The following is a 25141-nucleotide window of genomic DNA, read 5'->3' as shown; positions in this document are numbered from 1 at the left end:
GCATGAGCAAAAGAGAATAAAAAGAATGTGCTGCCTGAATACTAATACAGAAAAATAATTCTGAATGCATACTGCATTGGCACATTGCATCAGAAAACTGTACCATAAATAAAGCTGTGCTAAAAATATAATGATAAGAGGGAATGCAGAACGAATGTACTAAAAACTGTGCTCAACACAAAAACTTGGAAGGTCCCCTCACATTGCTACAGCTTCAGCACAGACTGCGATTGGTTGGTGTTAAATTAAGCCTGTATACATTGCATGACAAATGTAAAGAAAGGGACTCAATGAAATTGATCAATAAAATAATAATTCCGAGACTCGCAAAGTGATACCGCCAAATAAACTCAATGCAAAATACAATTTCGGGAACCTTCTGCATCTATACGTAGAATATGCATGTAATTTTCCCATCAGAAACACCAACATCGCCCTCACATTCAATGAAGGGAGTAGTAGAAATTTTGCATGGCTTACAAAATTTTATAAGAAAGCCCACAAGCCAAGCATTATCTTAACAAGGAAATAAAAAGCGAACGAATGAGGTTAATGCGTTTATCACTTTATGGATGCCTCAACGGGAATTAGGTCTTAAGCTCACACTGCAGTAAGTGATGTAACATTATTTTTAAATACCCAGATTCAGCAACACTTTTTTACCTCAACTCAATAAACGCAAACAGCAGTTATTCCTGAGCAGAATTTCCTGAGGAGTCTCACATGTGATCTTGAGGAGAAGGTGCCAACACTCTGCGAATACTCCAACAGAACTTCAGTGGTCACCTAAAAAAGTGAAAACTACAGGACAACACTAAGAGGTGAACTAGCATAAAGCTCGCATGGATGCAGCAGCAGACCTGCACTTTATGTGCTGTCATTTGCAAGCAAAACACGCAAGGCACATACTGTTAATGAGATCTCCATGAAGCGGCCTTTAAAGGGGCAATGCAACGCCTTTTGGGCACGAAAACATTCGCTGTCTGTGGACAATGGACATGCCTGCCAAATATTATTCCACTGCACGTAGCAGGCAACCCACAATCTCGCATAAAAGATTGCTTGTTTTCTACCATTGTTTTCCAGCCCCCTTCCTTCCTGTTACGGGATGCCCGTGACATTATAGACCTGTACAACAACCCATAGATGCCTGCCATTAGAGCATTCTTCATAGCCACAACTTGCGCCTGAGTGAAAGTTCATGCCCACATATACAGCCCTCCAAGATGTATCCCTCTCCAGCATCTTTCTAAGACACCAATCTTCAAGGGTTACCATGAGAGCACCATGGAAAGAAGAAAAAGTAAGGAGCAATATGCTGCCCATAGCTGAGAAGAAAGATTTTGTTGAAGTGGAATGGGGAAATGAACATTGCGCTCTTTAATTTGCTGTCCTAGTTATGTGCTTTTAGAAGATTTCTGTGGGAATATATTCATTCAGAGGTATCAACCTAACTCCAGTGCAATCTATGTTTTGAAGAAGAAGCATTGTTGAGTCCCTTTAGCAAGTTCTTGCAAACCTTTGATTCATCTTTTTTTGTGCATTTGATTTACAAATCTGCTAAGCTCCCAGATGGCACATGTAGCTGAATACAAACACTGGTGAGGTGAAGGAAAGGCACATCGAAGTGCACACACACTAACTTTCAAAGTTCCACATCTTGACAAATCTTTGAGACAGCACATAAGACTAGCCCAACTGAAAAACTGTCAATTTGACTTTGACACTGAAATCTCGTTATTATTGATGTGATCACAGGTACACCTGCTTGAGTATGCTTCTCTTTTTCAATTTTTCATATTACTCTACTTACTCAAAAATATTACCCCTAATATTGTGCTCTCAGAGAAATAAAAAAAAATTATTCGAATATAGGTCGACCCATTAGAATTGACACGTTAGAATCGAGCATGACAATAAATCTGTATTACCATATCCACATAGGCATTTCAAAATGGATGCCTCGTACGCCCTAGCTGCCGTAGCTTCCTCCATGTGCTATAGTAGGTGTGCTTAGGCATTAGTTCACCATATGTAAAAAAGAAACAAAATAAGAGAGGCCCTGAAGTCACGTCTTTGAAGCTGGTAGTGCAGCCATGTCGGTATGCCATCTCCCTCTGCACCTCCAATCAGCTCACGAGAGCAGATAGGCACAAGCTTTAAACTTTCGTTGCTATGAACTGCTGGAAGTGCATGCTGCTGATGCATGTCAGAACAAAGCTTGCGAGATTTCTGTATCAGGTTTAGTGAAGCAGACGTGCTCCTGTGCTTTTTTTCCGTGGCCCGTTGAAGAAGACGACAAAGACCCGCGCCGTAATTACTTGAGTATCTCTGTTGCTGACTGACAGTCACACTCACAGACCCAAAACAAAACTTTCAAGCTTCACACCACAACTTAAAGTCAGCTTGCCTCGCGAACAAAATGTGCTGCAAGAAAGACACAAGTGGAAAAATCTTATCTCACTTTTTAGAGGCTGACACCAGCAGCGAGAGCTTCAGGAGCACGGTTGCTATGGCAACGTTGACATTTGAGGCACCAGCCGCAGTGCTCCTTTGCAAAGAACAGCATGTTACTTCTGCCACACTGTTTCCAACACGTCTGTGCTGGTCGGGACCTCTACTAAGCTTTTCTCCCTCTGTGGTCCACCGTCTGTCTTCCCGTTTTCTGTGTTAGCTCTCTTAGCATGAATTGCCGAGTTCATCATGATGCTGCATGTAAAAGGACAGTGTCATGTGCGCGTAGACGGACGGAAATCAGGCCACATCACAGGTGTTCGGAGTACCCGTAACTTGCATGCAGGACTGGCGCAAACAGGAGGAGACGGTTTTCCCCAGCAAAGCAACACAGTGGACCGAAGCAGGACGTATTTGCGACAATCCAATTCAGCGATACGATCGTCTCAGTCCTGTCTTGAAAGCGATCTGCGACGGGGACAGAGTTTACTGCACGCTGAATTTTTGCTGCTTATAGTTTGCATTGAAGCGAGAGGCAGCTGCTGCCGCACTTCCTCACTCCAGCGTTTTGACAGCGAGTTTCCGCAGTCACTGAGTGAGATGTGTTCATGTTTGCTTGTTAATTTAGTTAGTACTGTACTGTATGGGTGCGCATTACAATCGGTGCGCGTTAAAATCGAGTAAATAGAATATTTGTGTTTTGTGCAACTGCTGCTTCGATGTATCATATTGACATGCATGGTAGGGTGTTTTGGTTTGCAGCCTTGGCGCTCACGGCTCTGGCGGCGACTCTGTTCTACATTGGAACTCCATTAGCTTGGTACTTTTGTTAGCTTTGACCACAAATATAGGTTGTTAGGTAATTATGGGGTAACATTTCTGGAAAAAAGAGGTCAACCTATATTCGAATAAATATGGTACATTCCTTATAACTGCTTTATACAATAAAACAAAAAAGATGCGTGTATAAATTGGGTGCACTGTACACTTGAGTAGTCCTTTAGCTTACTTTGGTTAAGGATTAATACTTTTATAGATGTTAAACCCCGCAAAACTTGTGTAAAATGTACACAGATGCTTTCTGAGGGTTCTTATGTGTTGGGAGTATTGGAGAACCTATCATTCAGTCAATTAACTAAAAACTGGCATAAACTACAATGAGACAGGTGAGTTAGTGAAGCTACACAAAAGCGAACAAGTACAGAGAAGGAAAATGTCTCTACAGCATGTGTTAGAAATGCCAATGTCTAGATATTGCTTGGCATTCCTCAAAGATCTAAAATTTGTGGGTGATGGTGATCCTTCTTTAAGCTTTACTTTGCATCATGCACATATTAAATTAGCATAGTTAAGAAAAGCTTTAGAAAAAGCTGAAGTGACAGGAGTGGTAATTAGAATTCCTGAGACTTGTAGGAGACTGTCACATTATTGAGTGCCTAAAGTCACGCTGTTTTCTCAGAGCTACTGACATACACACACATCAAGGCTACCCAAGGTCTGGTTCACTTTTAAAGCCTGTCCTGTATGATGGACTGTTACACACAGTTCACAGTTCCCAAAGTTTCTAAGAGTGCCAGAGCACATCATTGAATAAAGTTGGAAAACTGCATGCTCACAAATAATCAGAGCAGTAGTTAGGCAAGTGAGATAAAAAATGGTGAGAAAGTTACTGACACTGTTACTGTGCAGTGAACTACATTTGCATTGCTACAAGAAAGTTAGCTGAATGCAGAACTAATAAATTCAGGATGATGCCTCAGATCAACTACTTATCGTGAACTGCTGTCTTGGCTGAGTGTTTTACCCCATGTCAAAGACCAGTTACTTGCTAGATGCAAGAGCCATTTGAAGAAGATCCATAACGGCAGAATTGACAACTTCTGGATGACGGCGAAACAGGTAATGACCTCCTTTCTTGAACAGCATCACTTTTCTTTGGCCTGATGTTGATCCTAAGGCATAAAGAGTGGTTTAAAACACAAGTATATCAAAACTACAAAGTGAGAGGTGAAGTAACTTCTACTACCAAGGCAAGATTCCAGGTTCTATAGGCACCACCAAACAAGGCCAAATGGGAGCTTAAATTTCAACAAGCAAGGAGCTGTTAAGAATCAAGACACATCCGAAAGGCTAAAACAAAACGAAGCAAAATATTATTTCCATTACCTAAATTATTCATATTATTAAATGTAATTTACACATGAAATCTTCAAAAAATAACTTATCTGCTCTAGGTTGGCCACATGAATCAAAATCAAGTAAATAGCACCTTTAATATAAACTTGAAACACAGAGAAAAGCTTGTCTAAAAATAGACAAGCAGAATATTGTTGTAAGCAGGTAGACACATGTACTGGCAGAGGTGGGGACTACACTGTAAACAGTTTATCGGACACATCTGTGCCATCTAAAACAATATACAGCTTGGTGGCAAGGACAGAAATGAGTGCAACTGGCAGTTGTTGAATTAAAGAGGCCCTGAACCACCCTGAACCATCAAAGTCAAGGAATGCATTTGATCTTAAAATAGACTATTTCAGAAATAACTTTTTACAAAAAGTACTTCAATGCATTCAGCAGAATTTATTGGCAATCAAATCCCCTACGCAGTACTTCTGCTCCTTCTTCACTGTGAAGGCTACGGCGGAGCGGGGAGTGCCCACAACCCTCTGCCTACTGAATGTCACCGTGGTGCGTAGTTAAAATTTGATCTTGGATGTTCGCATTGATGTCATTGCTTCCGATTCTGGTGCCTACGACGTGCCAGACAAGGAACTCGAGCTCGCAAGACCCAAAGACGCATTTCTGGGGGTTGACAACCAGGCATTCAAGAGTTTGCGGAGGTGACAATCTTGATCTTATGGATGGGGACTCGCGACGAGGATGTCGTCGATGTAGGAAAATACAGCCGAGAGCCCCCGCGTCACCTTGGCAATGAACCTTTGGAACGTTTGAGCTGTGTTGCATAGGCCAAAGGGAATGCGCACATACTCAAACAGGCCAAAGGGTGTAGTAATGGCCGTCTTCAGGGTATCGGCAGGCTCAACGATGATTTGGTGATAGTCCTTGACAAGGTCCACTTTACTAAAGATTTTGCATCCTTCCAAGTGGCCTGTGATGTTTTGAATGTGAGGAAGGGGATTGCTATTGTGGACTGTGTGAGCGTCGCATGCCCGGTAGTCGCTGCACGGACGCCAGTCACCCGGTTCTTTCTTGGGCACCAGATGGAGTGGGGAGGCCCTACTGCTGGACAAAGGGCAAATAATACCAAGCTGGAGCATGTGATTGAATTCCCGTGTAGCAATGGCCAGATGCTCACCAAAAAGGCAGTGTGGACGAGCTGCGATGGGTGGACCACGCGTGACAATGTGGTGGGCTACGCTGTGCTTAGGTGGCCCATTTAAATTGCAGGGCCTCGTCACCTCAAGAAAGACTTTGAGGATGCGAGCGTATGGGCATGGTGGAATCAGTGTGCAGATGCCAGTGGGAGCGACAGCCGACAGAGCTCCAGGGACGGAGAATCGCGCCTTACTGTCAACGGCACATGCCGAAGAAGTCGAAATGGGTCAGGAGGTTAGAGCCGAGGATAGGCTGATTGACGTCGGCTACAATGAAGACCTACTGGAACGTGCGCCACAGGCCAAGGTCAAGAGTGAGGGACTGTAAACCATATTTGGCGATGGAGGTAGAGTTCGCCGTGCGGAGCATAGGGCCAGGTGACTTGGAAGGGCTGTCACGCCTGGAGGATGGCAGTATGCTGACCTCGGCACCAGTGTCTACAAGGAAGCGCAGGCCAGAAATGCGATGCATGACAATGAAAAAGCAACTGGGTTGTAAGACGAGGTCACATGCCGCCATCAGTAATCTCACAGTGCATTTCCCGACCACTGGCATGGGGACCTGCACTGGCGGGTGCGGTGCTGGAAAGTGTGATGGTACTAGCAAATAGGCGAGCTTCAACAACTGCACGAGTGGGAACTGCTTGGACAAGAGGGAAAGCGGCTGGGGCGTGAGAAGGAGCTGCACTGGTCATGAGAGAATATCTGAAGGGCGTCGATGGAGACGGCGAGCTGGTTAATATGGGACTGTAAGTGGGCCATAATAGAGGGCCCTGGGGTTGAATAAAGAGTGGTGACAGAAGGATAAGTCGCGTCGTGAACTCGATCAGTGTGCTGGGCGAGTTGGTCAAGTGTCAGGTCTCCTGCAGTGACCAAGACAAGGTGGGTGGACTATGGCAAGCGCTGCAGGAAGAGCTGCTTCAACAGCGTACCATTCATGTCGACATTGCTTGAGCCCAGGAGCCATCACATGCTGTGGAGCAGCTGGGAAAGGCGGTGATCTCGCAGCTCCTCGGAGGTGAGCAGGTGCTGGAGGCGTGCGCTCTCAGACGCCATGATGTGGTCCAAAATACTCTGCTTTAGGTGCTGTTATGGGGCATCCCACAAAGGGGCAGCGATGATGTCGACCACCTTGTGAGAAACCTCAGGAGACAGGTTGGCACGTTAAGCAGCAATCCGAAAAGTCTGTGAGGTGATGTGGTGTAGATCAAAGGAGGCTTCGACCTGGGCAAACCAAACCTATGGGTCCTTGCACCAAAATGTGGGCAAATGAAGCTGTAGAGCTGCGAAATCTTGTGGGTGCGAGGTAGCGTCAGGCGGAAGGTTGCCTGAGGGTGATAGGTTGCTGCGGTCAGTGATCTCATAGTCCAGAGTCCCCAATCTTGCAAACCGAGAGGTTGCAGCATAGTGCCAGGACCAGAGGACCAGTGTAGCCGGCTCTTAAAACAGACTAGCCCATGCCGTGCTTGCACCATGAGCACACGCCGCCCAACTTTATTTTCGTCATCTTTTGCCATGCCGACCGAGGGCGCCGACTTTTAGCATCCGCACGTAGTGGCATCAGTGGGCGCTACAGTGGCTTAAGAAAAACAGTCCCCTACCTCTGCAGGGAGCCATCCCCGATTAAGGCACGATATTGCTGTCACGTGGTGCACTTCTCTTGCAGCAAGGAGATGGACTTCTCCTATATGTGAATATAGTAACCCTTAAAGGGCCCCTCACCAGGCCTCATAGCAATTTTGGTTATATGCTCGAAGTTGTTATGTGTCCTCTAGGGAGCGTTCTGCCACAAACATTCTTCAAATCGGCTCATTAATAGCCGAGATAGAAAAATTTCAGTGCCGCAAACCCATGATTTCAGAAGGTGGGTTCCACTGCCAAGCAAAACACTCTCCCCACTCACCCTGTCTAGCTGCCGCAAGCGAAATTCCTTCCCTGCGTTCTCCCATGCCAAACCTTGAGGATCACGTGACACAAACAGCCCGGGCCCTGCTTTCATTCTTTCCCCTCCTTTTTCTTTTTTTTGGCACTGCGCACTTCTGCTGACGCCGTCAGGTGCGAGCTGTTCCGATTGTCTGGTTTTGCGCAGCGCACAATTTTGTGCGCCATGCGCAAGGACACATGACTAGCGGTATACTTCAGTGCTACACGAATACTGAGGCAGAACAAGCGGATCACAGAGCATGATCACGTGCTGGAACACAGTAGAACATGGCATAGTTTCGGTACCTGTGCATGTAACAGAACGATCGTGGGAACAAGCAGACGAAGCGGAAGTACATCTCTCTTGCTTCAGTGCGAAGTAAAACAAAAGACACATAGACATTCCATTTGTGTGTTTTATTATGTTTCTAAACTTCACTTTGTCAATTCAAGACACTGATCACACAAATAACAGATGTTGCATTGAATAATTCTTGAAGTCGCGCGCCACCTCGAACGACGTCATACTGCGGACACGAGTATATAGGTGCAGGGACATGAGTATGTCACCATCCGGCTTGGAGCGTGGTTGCCGCAAGGGAAAGAGAAAACGGTGTTTGGATTGAAATTTCAGACCTTTCCGCAGCGAGTAGCGATGCAATTCTTCGCAAACAAAATCACTAGCGCGCATTATATGCTCTGCGCTTGTCACCTCAAAATGGCCAGACCTGGTGAGAGGCCCTTTAAGATTCCCATCTTTTTTTGGGAGTTGCACATTTCAGTCACACATCTAAACTTATATACTAGTTGAGGCTAGCAGCAAATTTCATCATGTCAAGAGATGCATGATAGCAATGAGGTACATGAAGTCATAAAACAATTATTCTTCGTAACCGAAAAGCATGAATCTTAACTAGTCCAAAAAAAAGTGAGCTAATAAACAATTTTCAAGCAAACTTAGCAAAAGTGGACATGTGCAAGTCCGCTTACTTATATGAAGTAGAACTGGTCAACCTGATCTGTGCAGTTAAGGTGAGAATGAGCTGAAAGAATGTGTTTGCAAGTACGACTTACCTTTTCTGACCAATTTGCCATTAGCGTCATAGAGCCAAAGATCTTGGTTCCGTGTGCCAATAAGGTCCACCATGTTGAAAATAACCTGTGGGTTGATGGCTCGATCGTTCTCACTGAATGCTATGAGCAAAGGTATGCCACTGTCAGCAACTTGCTTTATCTTGTCACCTGCCTGCAAGAAAGCATAATTTGCTCAATGTAGTATGGCTGAGGGCAATTGAGCAGCAATGTTGCAAGAAATAGGCTAGATTATTTTGCATATCTTGCAACATGCAAAGGCCCCACTTAAACTGTATGAATCAGCCTCACTGATTGTCTACACTGTTACATTGTAGTGATGGTGAGGAACCAGACAGTGCCGCATTTGTAAGTCCCGAATCTTACTCTTTATTGGGTGAATTTGTGCCTAGAAAAGCTTGTGACACACAACCACAATGATAGTGGCAAGCACAATCGTTGGTTGTAGAACTCTGATCTACGAGTAAAGTGTGTCTGCTGTTTGTGCATGGCTCATTGTACATTCCAGCGTAATCGCTGGTGTTTGTGTGCTTTCCAGAATGTACACCACTATTCGCGTCGCACATGCGATGTGATTGGGAAAGATTGTTCTGCTATAGAATTGGCAACAACATTTGAGAAAGTTCTGATACATGAAGGTGTATCTTGCGCCAAGAAATAACTTTGTAACACAAGTTAGCTGGTGAAAAACAGTCACTGGAAAATGACAAACAATGCACATGTTTCAATGTTATCAACAGGTTCCTGAAAATTTGTATGGACCACTTCATGACAAGTTATCCAACATTTTTTTTTTACCATCATACATTACATAGAAAACATTTGCATCTGTTATTGGCTGTATGAAGGCATCTACTCTAGGTCTAAACCATCTAATGGTAGAGAAAAACTACATCGCTTTCTGAAGAAAGCAAATACTGAACCTAGCAAGCTTCAGTAACATTTCCTATGGGAAAATGTCCAAAACATGAGAAAATACTTTGTAATCTGTGACTGGATACCATATTTATTCGTAACTATGCCGATAGTTTTTTTTTCAAATAATCATATACCAAACTCTAGGGTTGGCTTAGATTCGAGGTTTTCGAAAAACGTGCCAGTTTTTAATTAAAATTGATAGCTATGGTGCATACCTAGCGCCACCTAGAAGATTCAGTATCGCAGCTGCTACTAGCTGCGCCAGTAACCAAATGAAGTATACAAGCGACGTTGCCATTTTGATCTCTGTCGTATCGGAGCTGGTTGTTTATTCTATGGTATCGGCATGCAGCATGGCGTTATCGTAATGGCACCAAACAGGCGATGCCACTATAGTGCTGCTTTCAAACAAAAAGTTGTGCTAGCCGCAGAGGCATCATCAAACGTTCAAGTCGGGCAGGACTTTGGCATCGATGAGGAAAAAGTCTGTTGTTGGAGGGGGCAATGGGAGATGCCTTTTGTGTGTGATTCAACGAGGATGGCATTTACTGTTTGAAGATAGTGCACTCTCTGAAGATGACAGCGATAAGGAAGATAGTGACGAGGCTAGCACCGATGATGACATCGAATGAGCTCGGCATGTTCATTATTTAATAAATGCTGTTTTCATTTGGTGAACTCTGTCCTTGCTTTCTTCTTCGGCCTACATTTAAGGTAAGTTCCTTTCTTTTTTTTTTTTTTCTGGCTTCGTACTTTCGGGGATCAGCTTAGAATCGGGGTCGGCCTAGATTCTAGTAAATATGCTATTTAAAAAAAAAATATTTGGTCTTCGTTTAATTCTTTAGTATAAACTTTTCTCGTCCTCTTATTCTTTCTTTTTCACGCCAAGTAAACAGAAATAGAGCTCTGAAAGAGCACTAAAGAGCACGTCACCAATTTAAGCTGAAATGGTGCTGTTTTATTATGGTCCTGTAAATGGAAGTTTAGAGCACATTTAAGTGGCGAGTTGTGATGGTTGTGTGCATTTCGATTTTCAAGCTCTTTGGCTGGAGCCACGAAGCTACAATCAATATACATACTTAAATAAAATCAGTGCAGAAAATGATGGTAACATGAAAAGAAGGATGAAGAACAGCGCTTGTAAAACACAAACGTAGCACATTTTGTTTGTATGAAAGTACCTTTCAGATTTAATTTCATCAATGAAAGAAGAGCTTTTGCATTTTGGGTAGCTATTTTCAATGTGACCGATTAAAATTCTTTTGTGGACCAAAAGAGCAAATTTTAACATTTTTCTCTCTGTCTGTGTGTGTGCTTTGCAGGCAGCATAATGGAGCTGTGGAGTATAGCACCTTTACCACAGTCATCTTGGCTCAAACCCAATTAGTGATGAGAAATTTTTAAAAATTTTATGTTGCCAAGGTGTTAGACAGCGATGTTAAGAGGCAGCCAGATTCTTAGCTTGTAACTGCTGTATGAAATAAAATTTCCGAAAACTGCGATATCTCAAATAACTTCTGAGCGCCAAGTTTGCAGCTTTGTAGCCCCGCAACAAAAATTGCTATCGCAAACCTGTAACCTGAATCTGATGATGCATTTAGCCTGGGTAAAACCAACACATTAACTCACGTAACTTACAATTGATGTGAAAGTACGCATTAAACAATTTAATCCCGGTCAGTGCAAGTTATTCGAAAATTCTATTCACAAATATGACGAAAAATATGTTGTAGAGTCGCATATAATATGCCAATTTTATGTGCTACATGCATTATAGAGAATTTTTCATTTCATGTGACATCCCACTGCAAGGTGTCCGATAAATTAGGAGTTCACAATTGCTACCTTGGCTTCAATGCTGGCTTACAGGACTGCAATAAACTCGGAAGACTGCAAGCAGATGTCACGGTCTAAATGTTCTGGTTGGCTGCGGCCGCCTTGCTCCTTCAATTTGGTGACCCTCTTTCAATTTGTGTTATAACTACCTTCCTTTAACCATATAAAGTGTGCATTATACACCTTATAGTGTAAATAGAGGTGAGAGCACTGCCACTCATTGTCGTCAGTACACTGAAAAAACCAGGAAGAGCCTGGGAGGTAATGAAAAAGTCATACTGATAGTGTAAGCAGTCATGACAGCTCCCGGCACATTTGTTCTCTTTTGCTTAACTGTATGTAAAATGTGTTAAATCTGATGCCTGGATAGCAAGCACAAGTAAACGTGTCAGCTGACCCAGCAGCCCTATTGTACCTTGCTTGTGTCACAACTCATTTTCACACTTGTCTGCTCTGGTCAAATACAAATGAGTTTTAGTGCTGTGTAGAGAACTGCCTCGGAGAAAGCTATATCACTACCCTCTGCCAACAGCAAATAGATGTGGTATGATTTGTCAGGTGACTATTTAAATTCTTGCATTTAGAGATCAAAGCTTACAGCTAAAGTGAAAGTTATTCTTTTTATTCTTGACATTGTTAAACAGGCATGGAGCAAATATTCGCTGTGGTAATGACGAATTCCAATGAAAATTTACTATAAGAAATTTCACACCCCAAACCAAATTCAAATTTAGCGAAAGCATAAAAATGAAGTATAAAAGCGGAGTGCGCAGAGCACAGCTTGAGCGTCTGCCCACACTGCATTTGTAGTAAACCATACAGCCATCGATTTACAAAACTGCAGCTTGTCTATATTGCTTGTCTGGTCACCCGACAAACACTTTAAGAAACTTCCTTACTCATTTGCCATGTTTTAAAATGTTGAGTGTCTGCTTAGTTCACAGTAACCATTTTTAACAATAAGCAACAAAGCATGACAGCAGTTTTCACTGTGCAAAATAAGTGACTAAATCTAAATAAAAACGTGAACATAATAATGAATATCAAGAGCTTAGAAACATGCGCACCTCTTCATAGTCAGAAAAGATCATGGTCTGCAGTGACATAATGGCATCTTCAATGTTCGGTTTGATAGGACTTCGCGTGTACTTCATGATGGCAATGCCCAAATGTCTCATGAAGCCTTGATACCGCGGGTTGGTGTAGTGCACTGCAAAGGCTCGCATCAGGGGTAGTGGCCTGATGGCTCTGCAAAAGTGGCAACAGATTAAAATTCATGAATAAGTGTACAAATTGTGAAAGTAAACACAATTTCATGAATTGCTGTTAGTTGTACAGGATTTCATAACACTGCTTGACTAAAGCTTCACTTCCCATAACATGTGCATTGGACCTGCATGATTTCCTAAAAAATTCTTCTTTTCTTACGTTTTAGAGTCTGCAAATGCTTACAGTTCAGACAACAAGGTCCCAACCAAAAGTGCGATGCAAAGTGCGAACTCATAACAAGTGTAGTAGCTTTTAGACAGCTGGATATACAGAAATTACCTACCAGGTTTTGTGGTGCATACCACAGGATTCTCATCGATACACAGAAATTCCTGTACGCCCTTTGAAATGGCTAAAAGCTGCTAAATAAAATTTTCAATGTCAAGATACTTGAATGACATGTTTTTCAAGGCATCTAATCTATTCATAACATTGAAAAGATGTGTATTAAACATATTGACCTAGACAAATTTTTTTTCGCTGTTTTTAGCCATTTCAAGGTGGCTGCAGGATGTCTATACATAGACGTCCAAAAGATGTTTCATACTTGAAGTGAGCAAGATACAAGGGAAAGAAATATTGGCAAAATTCTTAATATACATAACTTTAAACCGTCTAGCATTTATCTATTATGTGCATACACGGTGGGGTGGCTGAAAGATGCCTTACAAGAGGTGAATATGCTCAAACTGTTGAGTGATTAAGTGCTGCTTACGAAGCGCTCACGTACATATACTAAAGGAACAATAAAGAGAATAACTATATGAAGCTAGACTGGTAGGTTGCTTTTTAGAATGTATAATATTTATTCATGCAATTGAAAAAGATGGCTTATTAGCCAGCAGAAGAGAAACCAAAGTTTCTTCAAAATTAGACATTACTTCAAAAATCAAAATGGGGAAGAAAGTGCCCAACCAAAGATTGTGACAAAAGACCTGTGCATGTAATTCCATGCCTACACAAAGCTTCACATAATTTGAAAAAGTTCACAAACTGAAACACCGTCAATATATCTTTTTCAGCGCCTTGTCAATTATGAGCAGGGTGTAACCCTCAAAAGAAAAAGAACCAGAAATGCATGCAATGCCAAACTAATTACCGAACCGATTACACCAAATGTACTTCAGATGTAGTGTGTGAGATATCCTTAGATTGTAGACGTGTTTATATAGGGCAAAAAGCCAGTGCTTCAACAACAGGAGTAGACAACACGATAATTATGTTAGAAAAGGATACGGTAGTCACTTGGCTGAACACTGCAAAAAGTGCACATGCACATTTATGTTTGGCAACAACTTTCTTGAGGAAATAAAAAATAAAAACAGGACGCAAAATAGTCAGGTGACAAGTGTGTCAGCTGTCCATCTTTGGCATTGCAGGAAAAAGAAGTGACATTTCTTTAGAGGTATCTAGGCTTGTGAACTGATTGACCATATAAACATATGTATTAACTGAATGACTTATACAATCTTTTGTACAATGATGTGTGCATGATGTACCTTTCGCACAGTGCATAAATACATGATCGTTTGAAATAAACGCCAATTGGAAGTTCAGTGTCCATCTTGTCTTATCTGTTCCTTTTGTCTTCATCATTAGCGCATTTTTATGAAAACTGTCAAGATGAACCAATTCACCCAAACCAAAGTATTGTTTTATTTCAATTTAGAGGGAAAAAAAGCAAGCAAGGAATGCATTTATCGAAAATAAAAGTATGCATAGTAGGTAACAATTCTGCATGTGCCTTGAACTGTTTCTCAGTTCACTGAGAATGGTGATCTCGTTGCATGAGAATATGTCGACATGCTGCAGTCCACTCGGGGGAAAAAATGAAGTAATAATAAAAACTCTCCTTAACACTGCATTCATTGCAAGCGGGCAGCTTTATGATGCTAGTAGAGGACACACCGAGTTTGATATATGTATCGAACTTCCAGACCACTATGATGAAGTTATTTTGCATGTGTATCGATCAGTAAGTATGGCATGTTCAATATAGAGAATAATTTGCTTTAGCTGGGTTCATTATATTCAAGTTTGACTGCATTTCTGTGAGAATGTAAAGAGAAATTTGGTTTTTTATGTTATATTCATTATTTCAATATAATGAAGTTCAAGTGCAAATGTAAATATTTAGGTCCAGTGCTTCTACCTTGTACGTGTCCATTTCATTATATGTGCTTTGACTGGCTGTTTTCTTATGAGGTTTGCAAATTAGCGTCCCAGTGTAAATAACACACATAAGTGCCTTAAATCTTTCTGTACCACGCCCATTGGGCATGGTTAGCCTGCTAACAATAGTTTGAAATGCCACTTTCGAGACTTTCCGCGCCGCTCGTGGACACTGCGCTATCGGACGTGAAGGAGGAGAACTATATTTTTGTTATCTAAGCAGTTAATTTTTTTCCGACCAGGCACTGATATTTTAATGCGCTTTGATGTTTCGTGGCCATCAAAGTAGAAAGCAAAAATGGCTGCCCGGCATCCCTGTTGCGAGATCGTAGCAAAGTTTGTGCGGTAACTTGCCGTGGCCACTCCGGCGAGTGATTGTTTCAAACGCCGCTTTAGAGACTTTACATGATGCTTATGGACACACTGTGCCATTAGACCTGAAGCAGAACCATATTTTTGTTTTCTAAGCAGTTAGATTTTTCCATACCAGGCGGTAAATTTTGAATGCGCACCAAAGTTTCGTGATCATAAAAGTAGAAAGCAAAAATGGCTGCATCCGGGAGTAGTGCACGCGCTTTAACAAAAATCGCAGATGTCGCGATTCAGCTGCGTCTGCGGCTGATTTTATCGATGAATTGAGCAGCAGCGAGTCTCAGGATGCTGCCTGTTAGTCAGGCTTTGACTCAGAGTGACGACGACTCAAACCAGCTCGGAACATCCACGACCGCAGCCTGGCACGCCGAACTGTAGTGCTGGCCGTTAAATTTTTGTAGCGGAATGCCTGTTCAATAAACAAATTTTAATTTTTTCAGAGATAGTGTCTATTAGATGGTCATACATTTTGTATACTTCATAATTTTTGTTACATATTTTTCTTAGTACTTACAAGCATGTTTTTACAAAGCTTGTTCAATTTTATCCCATAATCTTGATTCTGGCAATTTATATGTTTTTTATGACATGCATCTCGTTACTAAAGCTTACATGCATGAAAATTGCATTCATTCTGCTTTATGTTTATGTGTTACACAAAATATTAAGTGTAGTAGTTTCTTCAGAAAAAAAAATCTGGCATAACCTACGAAAAACACCTATTTTCCCCATGGTAGGAAAAGAGTTAAGGGCAAATACAACACATACCTGACCAGTTGATGTCCTGCTGGCGCCAGCAGAGCCACTGATTTCACGTGGGGCATGCCTGGCCTGGTCATGACATTTAAGGTCGGGTAGATGGCGCTGCTGTGAGCCACCAGCATGTCAACCCTAAGCAGGAAAGCAAGGTCCTATGCAATGGCCATCACCACTGCTTGCGAAGAACAAAAGCAGATACGTTTAATGTACCTGCTTTTGTCAAAGGATTTTATACCTTGAAATCACAACTATAGAGCAACCATTACATCATTGCAAAAAGCATAGAATACTAATTCCCTACAACAAGCTTACATTTACAGCAATCTGATTTTTCATTGCCACGGTATACAGCTAAATTTTGGTATGACAAACTTCAATATAATGAAATTCTCAGTATGAAGCATGAAGTATATTTTTTTTAACAACTTGTCCATAAAATACTATGTATTCTGAATCTCAGTATAACAAAGTGTGTTTATACGTGATTTCAATATAATGAAATTTCACTGCCGCCGTGGAGGAATGCCAAGGCAGTAAACCAAAATAGCCGCAGGCACAGATGGTCAAATAGTTGAATTACATGCGGTTGCTTGCAGACACACCTCACAAATTGTGTGTCGCGTGACCGAGAGCGACCACAGAAGTGGAGCAGCATTTGATAAGGATGAGTAACACTTGTAGTACTAAAGACAAGTCCTCCTTGCCATTATATTCCATATAAAGTCCCAATGTAATAGGATCCTATCGTGTTCACATGATGTGTGTTGTGGGCGGAAGGGTGAGTCGAGAATGATAGTGGCTTGATGCCACCATCTTCCCACTCCTGCAAGGAGGGAGGAGGGGGAGTACACAGTAATGGGATCAAGCGTCCGTGGCCATGGCTGTACATTTATCGAACATGCATGTTCGCTTTCTTCACTTGCACCTAGTGCCGGAGGTCACGTAATCTCAAGTTTCGAAGACATATTGAACAACGAGGCAGTAGATAGTATTCACTCCCTCCTGTTTGCGCTCTTTATAATGCCAGTATTGTGACAGCAAGTGTTCGTGGTCATCAGGTAAGATCTGTTCATGATAAACTTTGCATTTGTGACACCATGCTTGCTAATTTAATAAGCGATTGTTTACTTCAAGTTATACACCTGATAAAACTGCACATGTTACTTTGTGTAGTTGTGTAATAATTTCCTACTGCTATCAATGCTTTACCTTAGGGGAGAAACTGCAACTTTGTTGTGACTGAAGTTTGTTTTTTCCAAATGCCTGATAACTTGGCTCATGCCATAGCACACATGAATTTCATTTGTGGGTGTCTTATCTTGAGGCAAGTATGTGTTACTGTACCTATAGTCAACATCAGATTTTTCGGGCGCTCTCTAGGGGCTGAGAGAACGTCTGAAAAATCGGGCAGTCTGAAAAAATGAATGCTTGCCTTTTACTGCACCCAAGAGCTCAAATCGCCACAAGCACGTCCGAAATAGCTCTGAAAGCTTGCCAGTACACTTTTAAGGCATATCGGTGATCGGACTGTGATAGGAGACGATGGGTGCACGCGTGCAAATTAAGGAATACATACCGTGTCAGGAATACATAGGGAGCACATTAAGGAATACATACCGTGTCCCATGACACGGTATGTATTCCTTAATGTATTCCTTATGTATTCCTGCCCCGTTCCACTCTTGATATGCTTCACCGCAACAGTCAGGTATGCTTCACTGCGTAACAGTGCTGTATTGAGGCGAAGCTAACATTTAAAAAAAAACGGCTTTATGCAACTTGTGTTTTTCGAGCTTCGAAGCCATTGGTGAGGTTTACAAAGGTGTAGCGGGCACCATTGCTAACAGTGGCGAATTGTTTTAATGCAAAACACAGCACCGAACAGCAAGAAGCTTGGCAGCGAAAGTCGAAAGACCAAGCATTGCTGCGGTGATGTCTATGGCTGCCAGTGGATCTGTGTGCGAGAGCACCAGTTCGAGGCAGCGAGATAATCAAAATGGCAATGGTGGTAGCTTTGATTATAGCCGTTTCGGACTTGAGATCGCGGCAAAAAGTATGCAAAATCGGATGGCAAAGGGTGTTTTTTTTTCATCCGAAATTTCAGATGTTTTTATACATTGACTCTATAGGGTACATGGCGGTGCCACGAAGACGTCCAAAAAATTCACGGTACTTGCATAAGAGGTCAAATTTCAAACAAAAAATTTTGATGTAACAGAGCAAAGTGCAGATTTTACAGACTTTGTTATATAGCGGTTTAACTGTACTATGCCCAAACAGCCTTAAGTCCTTATAAATTGAGGTACTGAGACTTGTGATAGAAAAGGTATCTTTTAGCATACAGAAACAATTGTCTGCATTAACAAAAGATTGAATCCATCCCACAACAACAGGCTGACAGAAAAAAGATTTAACAGCAACAGAAAATAATGGTGAGAACATTAGATAATATGTTACTTGCTGATGTTGATGGCCTTGAGGAAGTCTGTCAGCAGCTGTGTCTTTTCTTCTGCTGAATGCCAGAATGTTCCTGTCCGGTAGCTGAGCCGCAAGTCTGTGAAAAGTGGTAACAAACAGATGTTTAACAAACTGTGAGTGAAGAAATGTAGAAACACTTTAGTACAGCAACCTCCAAAAAAATAAGAGAGAAAAGCATGTACAAGGAGGGACCCCCCCAAAAAACCAGACAGTCTTCAAAAGGGAAACATTATTACCATTTAGGACAAAAAGGACTTAGTTCCCTTCAATACAGTCTTTATCAGAGTCAATACCCCCCACTCGTCCAACTTTCTTTCCCGCTGTTCGAAGCGACTCTGGAGCTCCTCAAGCTTAATGCTGTGGAGTTGCTCCTGCAAAGTTGTTTTCACATCATGAATGGTGTTAAATATCTTTTCTTCTTTGAATTTTCTTTTAAAATAAAGAAATAAATAACCATGAGCTTTGCCTGATGAATAGGGCATGTGGGGAACATTGGCCCATGCCCAAGAGGTTAAATACCATGTCACAGCCAAAGCAGTGTGAGCTGAGGCACTGTCATAATAGAGAAACCACTAATCCACATTTCACAATTTTGTGCATTTTTCTTACATATTCTTTCTTAATTGCCTTAATACATGCAAGAAAAATTGCTGATTGATAGTCTGTCCAGGAGGAACAAATTCCCGCTGCACAATTCTGCTAATGCTTCAGAAGAAAGAAAATGAAATGATGACCATTGTCTTCACACGAGTAGTGCATTTAGCAAATTTTTTCCAGTACTGGTGAAGAAGGCATTTTCAACTGGTTTGAAACTTGCTTGGTCACCGGGTCATACCCATAGCCCTAACTTTTACCACCTGCGATGATCTTCGACAGAAGGTCTGGGTCACATGATTTACCAAGCCCTGGCACAAAATCAGGCAACTGTTCTTTGTTTTGTTATTTTGTCCTCTGTGACCAGGTGGGGAACAAGCTTCGCAGCAATGCGTCTCATGCACGATTTCGCGTTCGAAATTTACTCACAGGAGCTCCAACTCATGCAAGCAGCTTCTGACACCTCGTCAATTTTGTAGGTGTGACCGGTTGAAGATTGGCCAAAATTAACATGAGCTTTAGCACTAATTTCCCCTTTTGGAACTGCCCAAAACCACTCAAAAACCTGTGTACGGCTCAAAGTGGCTCTTCCATCCTAGATCATCTGGTACATTTTAAGTGTTTCTTCATTTGTGTTTTTAAGGAGGAATCAAAATTTCAAAGAGATTTGCTGTCCATAACAAACAGACATCACGATTTCACAAGAGTGCAACAACAGTTAGGAAAACTGTCACGACAAACCCACCATACATTCTATGGTGGCGTGGGCTTGGGGTCTGATTACACCCACCTAGCAGGAGAACACAGCAGTACAATTATGAGAGGCTCTGTGAAGCCAGGCCGTTTTTTGGGGGGTCCCCCTCATATATGTGGTTTATAACAGTGAAAACAAACAAGTAAAGGCAATTTGTTGCTAGCTGATGTTTTGTACATAGGGTCCACTTACAGTTCACTTACTTGCATGCCTTCCTATGAGCTCTGGACTGCTAAGCAAATCCCTTCCCAATGAGTTCACTTTTATTTTTTCATGTTGAAAACTTTGTACAGTTCAGTTTGACATACATAACATACACAAATGCTATATATATGCACACAGTATGAGTATTGAAGTGTGCATGTTACAAGGACACCTACAAAGGCCAGTTACATAATGAGTTCTATGTAAGAATGCCAACTATGATCACATAAACCCTTCTCATAGACCAACTGCAAGTTAACCAACAAAGGGCATGGCTGGGGTGTTCACACCTATGTCATCTGCTACAGATCAGTGCAGTGATCACGTCTTGTTTGGCTATTTACTTTTACTTACTATGCGGAGGTCAGTGTGAAATGTAGTGACTTCAGAATATGCATAATTTTCATTACCTACACACTTCCTTACACAAGAGATTTTTGTAAAAGAGAAAAGGAACAGCAACAATGAAAAAGAAGCTACTTCCAAGAGTATCACCTATAGGCCAAGAAAAGAATGTCTGTAGCCCACTTCCGGCGATAAGATTTTTTTTTAATATTCTTTATTAGCACCACATGTGGTTGTAAGACAAGTAATTTTCTTCATCAGTCGTTTGGAGGCAATAATCGAAACAGACAGCAGCAGCTCCAGGGTGATAGCTGCTGTGTGCTACACCTCTCTGCTCGCAACAGTATGGAAAGAACAACAGAACTGGCGCACCAAACACTTTGCTCACTGCCACTTTTCGCTTTCCACTTTTCTTCAAAGAGCATGAAGAGGAATGAGACATCAGAGACATCTCTTTGTCAGTGAACCATTCTTTTTTTTTTTTTTGCCACTGTAAACATGTGAGAGTGAAAGTGAAGGTCGAAGTGCTTCGTTCTCTTAACACCTCATGACAGCCAGTAATGAGAGATGTCGTGGCGGTTGAAACATTTGTAGTAGTTTGAAGTGCTTGGAGCCCTTGGAGCAGTATGAAGAAATCGAACCACAGAGAACCTGTTCAAACGAACTCCTAGAGAAGTCTGCATCAAAGCAGTAATTTTGCTACCAACATTGTGAACAGTTGATCGCACAAATACGATGAAGCTACGTACTACACCAAGAGGGGAAAAGAAGGCAAGCAATTATCACTTGTGAGCAGCTTTCATTCGTGCTTTCTTGCTTGTCTAACCAATGAAGATGTGTGAAATGACTCAAGAGTACACCGAGCTTCTGTAGATTTTTAACAAATCATCCTCGTCTGGCAGTTACCTGACAGCTTTATCAGTGTTTGTGTGTCTGCATTTGTTTTTTTCCTTCTCATGGGAAATAATGTGCTCCGTTTGGACAGTGCATCAGCATGTAAGAATGGAATGCGTTCGTGGCTGTGTGTATTCAGTGAACTTTAGATATATATGCTGTCGTTTCTTTTTCTGTATTTTGCATTTTCTCATCAGTGAGCACCGCCTGCTCAGAGCGCCAAGTGCACTTAATTACCTTTGCTAGTATTTCTGTATGACTTAGCTAACATTTCAATTGCTGTGTCTTAGGTCATGTTCATTAAATGTGTCAATGCCATGGTGTCGATTTGCATAGTGTTCACCCTCCACGAATATTTAGTACTATGCATCAGCTAAGTACAAACTCGACACCTCTTTCAATGACATGATGTAGTTTTTTGAAAAATAAGGCTGAATAAAATTGGTTTTATTTATGGCGCCTTCTGTATGTTTGAAAAATGCACCAATTTTTCAACTTTTTGTTGCCCAGCAAGTGCTTCCACCCTGTGTGGATGCAATAATTCTTTTTTTTTTTACACCATAGTTTCTTGGTTTTCATTCCATGGCTTCTTCTATGCTTGTGTTTCAGCGACTGCTTACGCATCCACGTGTGCAAGGGCATGCAGCGGTTAGCTTTGGTTTCCCCTCGCAAGCTATTTCCGGAAGTTTGTCGTGCTTATAAAAACTTATGTCTATCTGGTTTTGAATTTCTCAGAGGGTCACCGTTAGATACTCGCTCGTCAGTTGCTCACAGGGGTGCAATTACATCTGTTCGCAAGCATGCGCTGGTATATACAAATGATGCCACCATATACAAATGATACTGCCAAGACTGTGTTTATTTTCACGAGACTCGATTCATAAAAACTGATTGCCTTTTGTTAGCAATGGAACGAAGGATTACTGATTACTGCAAGTTTCTGCCTCGTTTGGTTTGTCCGATGAGCGCGAAAGCATTGAGTTTTCATGCATGTGCTCACATACACGAATCGATTATGCAATGGGCATGCGCACTGTTTGCTCTGCTGCAAGTGAGTCGAGCAGCGATTCCTCCAATGCGGACTCCTACCCAAGTGCTGAATTGGAATACCATATTTACTCGCATAATAGTCGCACTCGCGTAATGATCGCACCCCGAACTTGTCGCAGCGATATCTCGTGTGCCCAGTCTAGCTAATTATGATCGCGCTTACCATTTGTCGAATGCTGTCAAATGCTATGCGAATGACTCTTGAAGACATACCAAGTGGTCTGCATGCACCAAACATTTTTAAGCAGATGCCCCATTTCATTCCTTTCATCACTTTCCGCACTTCCATGAAAAAAAAAAAGCTCCAACTAAGCTTGCCTTGGCTTTATTACTTGTAGGCTTCATAATGGTTTCAGCCAACAACAACGACAAAAAAAGGCACCTTTCGATTCTTCTCGTCTGCACTCGTGCAGACGAGAAGAATTTTACACTGATGCGTTAGAAGTGTATCCTATTCATATGCCGACACTTGTAACGCAGCTAAGATATTCGCCCACCCTTAGCAGAAACGTGCCATATTAGGATAGCAGTGAAGACAAACGCTGCAGTTTTCGCAGCATGCCTGCCATGTGTTTCTATGTCACTGGCAGCTAAGCACACCCATCTCTGCTTCCCTGCTTTCCCTGCTTTCTGTTAGTGCTAAGAACATTTTAATAAATGAACAGCATGGCTTTGTATGCCAATGACTTAAAGCTATTTAAGACTGTCAACAGTGTGCACCACTGCACTGACCTTCAAAAATAATTTTTTTTTCACTCTCAAACTGGTGCCGAAACAACAAGGTAGTCTTAAATGCTTTCAAAACTATGGTATTAAGTTATACACAGAAAACACACCATGAGCAATTTTCATACGCCCTTCAAGATGCTCACTGCCCAGGGTTGATGAAAGATCTTGGTGTGTACTTTGACAAAACAATAGGCTTCTATTTACACGTTAAATATGCACAACATTCTCTTCAAGGTCTTGGAATTGTATGTCGTATATTGCATGATTTCCCCTCACCTGTTCTGTTTCTGAATTTGTATTCTGCTGTGTGCCTTCCACCACTAGAGTATGCCTCTGAAGATAGGGGTGCAATGTGCAAATCTACTACCCACCTCACTGAATGCATACAGAATAAATTGATATTCATCTTCAAGCACCAATTATTTTGCCACTCTGGCGACCATAGTCCAGCCCTCTCAAATATACCTCAATTCACACCTCTAGACTCAAGACTTAATTAATCAGACCTTTTGTTCCTGTATAAGGTGGTCCATGACATTATGCATTCCCCGAAGCTTCTTGATCATATGCAATTTTTCGTGCCACAACAGTGTACCAGGCAGCATTCGGCATTCTCTGCCTGGTCTTATTGCATTACAGACTGTCCTATGTATGGCTTGACTAAAAAAAAACATGTAATAAGAATTGTGCTTGTATTTACATACTTCAGAGTTCATTTCCTGTGTTTCGTTTAAATGTAGATAATCACATTGTATGATTAACTCCCTTCCACGCTTCCTTGTTTTCTTTTTTCCTTATTTGTTTCTCTATCGCACATTGTTTTGTCTACCACATTTGTGTTCTCTTTTTAAGTGCATCAGTACTAAGACTCTCTAGCTGTTCCTGGGCACTATAATAATCACTTAATTGACTGATTGATTAATATTGTAGTATAAAATCACGCTTTTTTAAGTATGTACTGGTATATTATTTCAGTGTGGTATCTTTCGTGCAATATTGTTACAGTGTGACAATTTAAAAATAAAGCATGAGTTGAGAAAGTGCAATGAAGCGCTATGTGCCTGATCAAATGCATTGTGCTATTAATTTCTTCTGAAATTTAATAATGGTTGACTACAATGCCTTATGCTATGCAGTAAAATAATATGCCACAGCAATACAGGTAAACCTCGATATAACGAACTTCAATATATAACACAATTCTCAATAAAACAAATTATTTAACTCTTCATAACCTCTTGTAAGCAGAACCCAATGTATTTAGAACCTCGGTATCACGATATGTGTTTGTATCCGATTTCAATACAATGAAATTTCACTTCTGCCGCAGAGGAATGCCGAGACAATAAATGGAAACTTTCGTGGACGCAGATGGTCAAATGATTGAATCACGTGGGGCTGCTTTTCAAATGAGCCCCGGTGCGACAAGAGTGACCGCCGAAGTGGAGCCGCATCATGTTCCGTATAAAGTCCAAGTGCGATAAGATCCTATCGTGCCCCGCACACTTTGCGCTTTAGGTGCAAGTGAAAGTGTGCGAGGGTGAGACAAGAAAGATGGTGGCTTCATGAGTGGCAGCTTCCCATGCAAGCAAAGGGAAAGAGGGGTAGTGGAGTGAGCTCGCGGTAACGCGATCAAGCGCGAGCACGGGGCAGAAGGTGGGGGGGTAAGGCTGCGCATGGCTGTAAGCGCGGCTGAGCGCATACACAGCTGTGCACCCTGCTTTAGAGGTAATCTGCAGCATGTGCAGAGAGTGGATGTGCTGAGAGCGCGTGGCATCATAGGCCTTCTTCCCAGGCGTTCAGTATTGGAGGTTGTGAAATCTCGAGTTCCAGTGACTCGTTGGAGCGAGAGACAGACGAAGCATTCACTCCTCGCTGCCGGTGCTTTTCATGATAGCATAGTCCCAGTGCAAGCGACGACTCTATTAGCCACGGAGGCAGTGTGAATGTGAAATCGTGG

General features: G+C 42.0%; 1 protein-coding gene across 8 annotated transcripts in view; it reads right to left on the bottom strand.

The window, feature by feature from the left end:
• Positions 1 to 3059: 3059 nt before the first annotated feature.
• LOC135898210 (uncharacterized) overlaps positions 3060 to 25141 on the bottom strand; it is an 89538-nt gene continuing 67456 nt past the window's right edge. For all 8 annotated transcript variants that reach the window (XM_065427056.2, XM_065427057.2, XM_065427058.2 and 5 more), the window contains 5 exons: positions 18591 to 18687; positions 16143 to 16265; positions 12629 to 12809; positions 8790 to 8961; positions 3060 to 4406 (listed from right to left, as the gene is read on the bottom strand). In XM_065427056.2, coding sequence (XP_065283128.1) covers positions 4276 to 4406; positions 8790 to 8961; positions 12629 to 12809; positions 16143 to 16265; positions 18591 to 18687 — 704 coding nt within the window. In that variant the 3' untranslated portion in view covers positions 3060 to 4275. The remainder of the gene's footprint in view (positions 4407 to 8789; positions 8962 to 12628; positions 12810 to 16142; positions 16266 to 18590; positions 18688 to 25141) is intronic.

The sequence above is a fragment of the Dermacentor albipictus genome, chromosome 3 (assembly GCF_038994185.2).
Source record: "Dermacentor albipictus isolate Rhodes 1998 colony chromosome 3, USDA_Dalb.pri_finalv2, whole genome shotgun sequence".
Classification (NCBI taxonomy): domain Eukaryota; kingdom Metazoa; phylum Arthropoda; class Arachnida; order Ixodida; family Ixodidae; genus Dermacentor; species Dermacentor albipictus.
The sequence above is the reverse complement of the archived record's forward strand: the minus strand, read 5'-3'. Positions and strand labels throughout refer to the sequence as shown.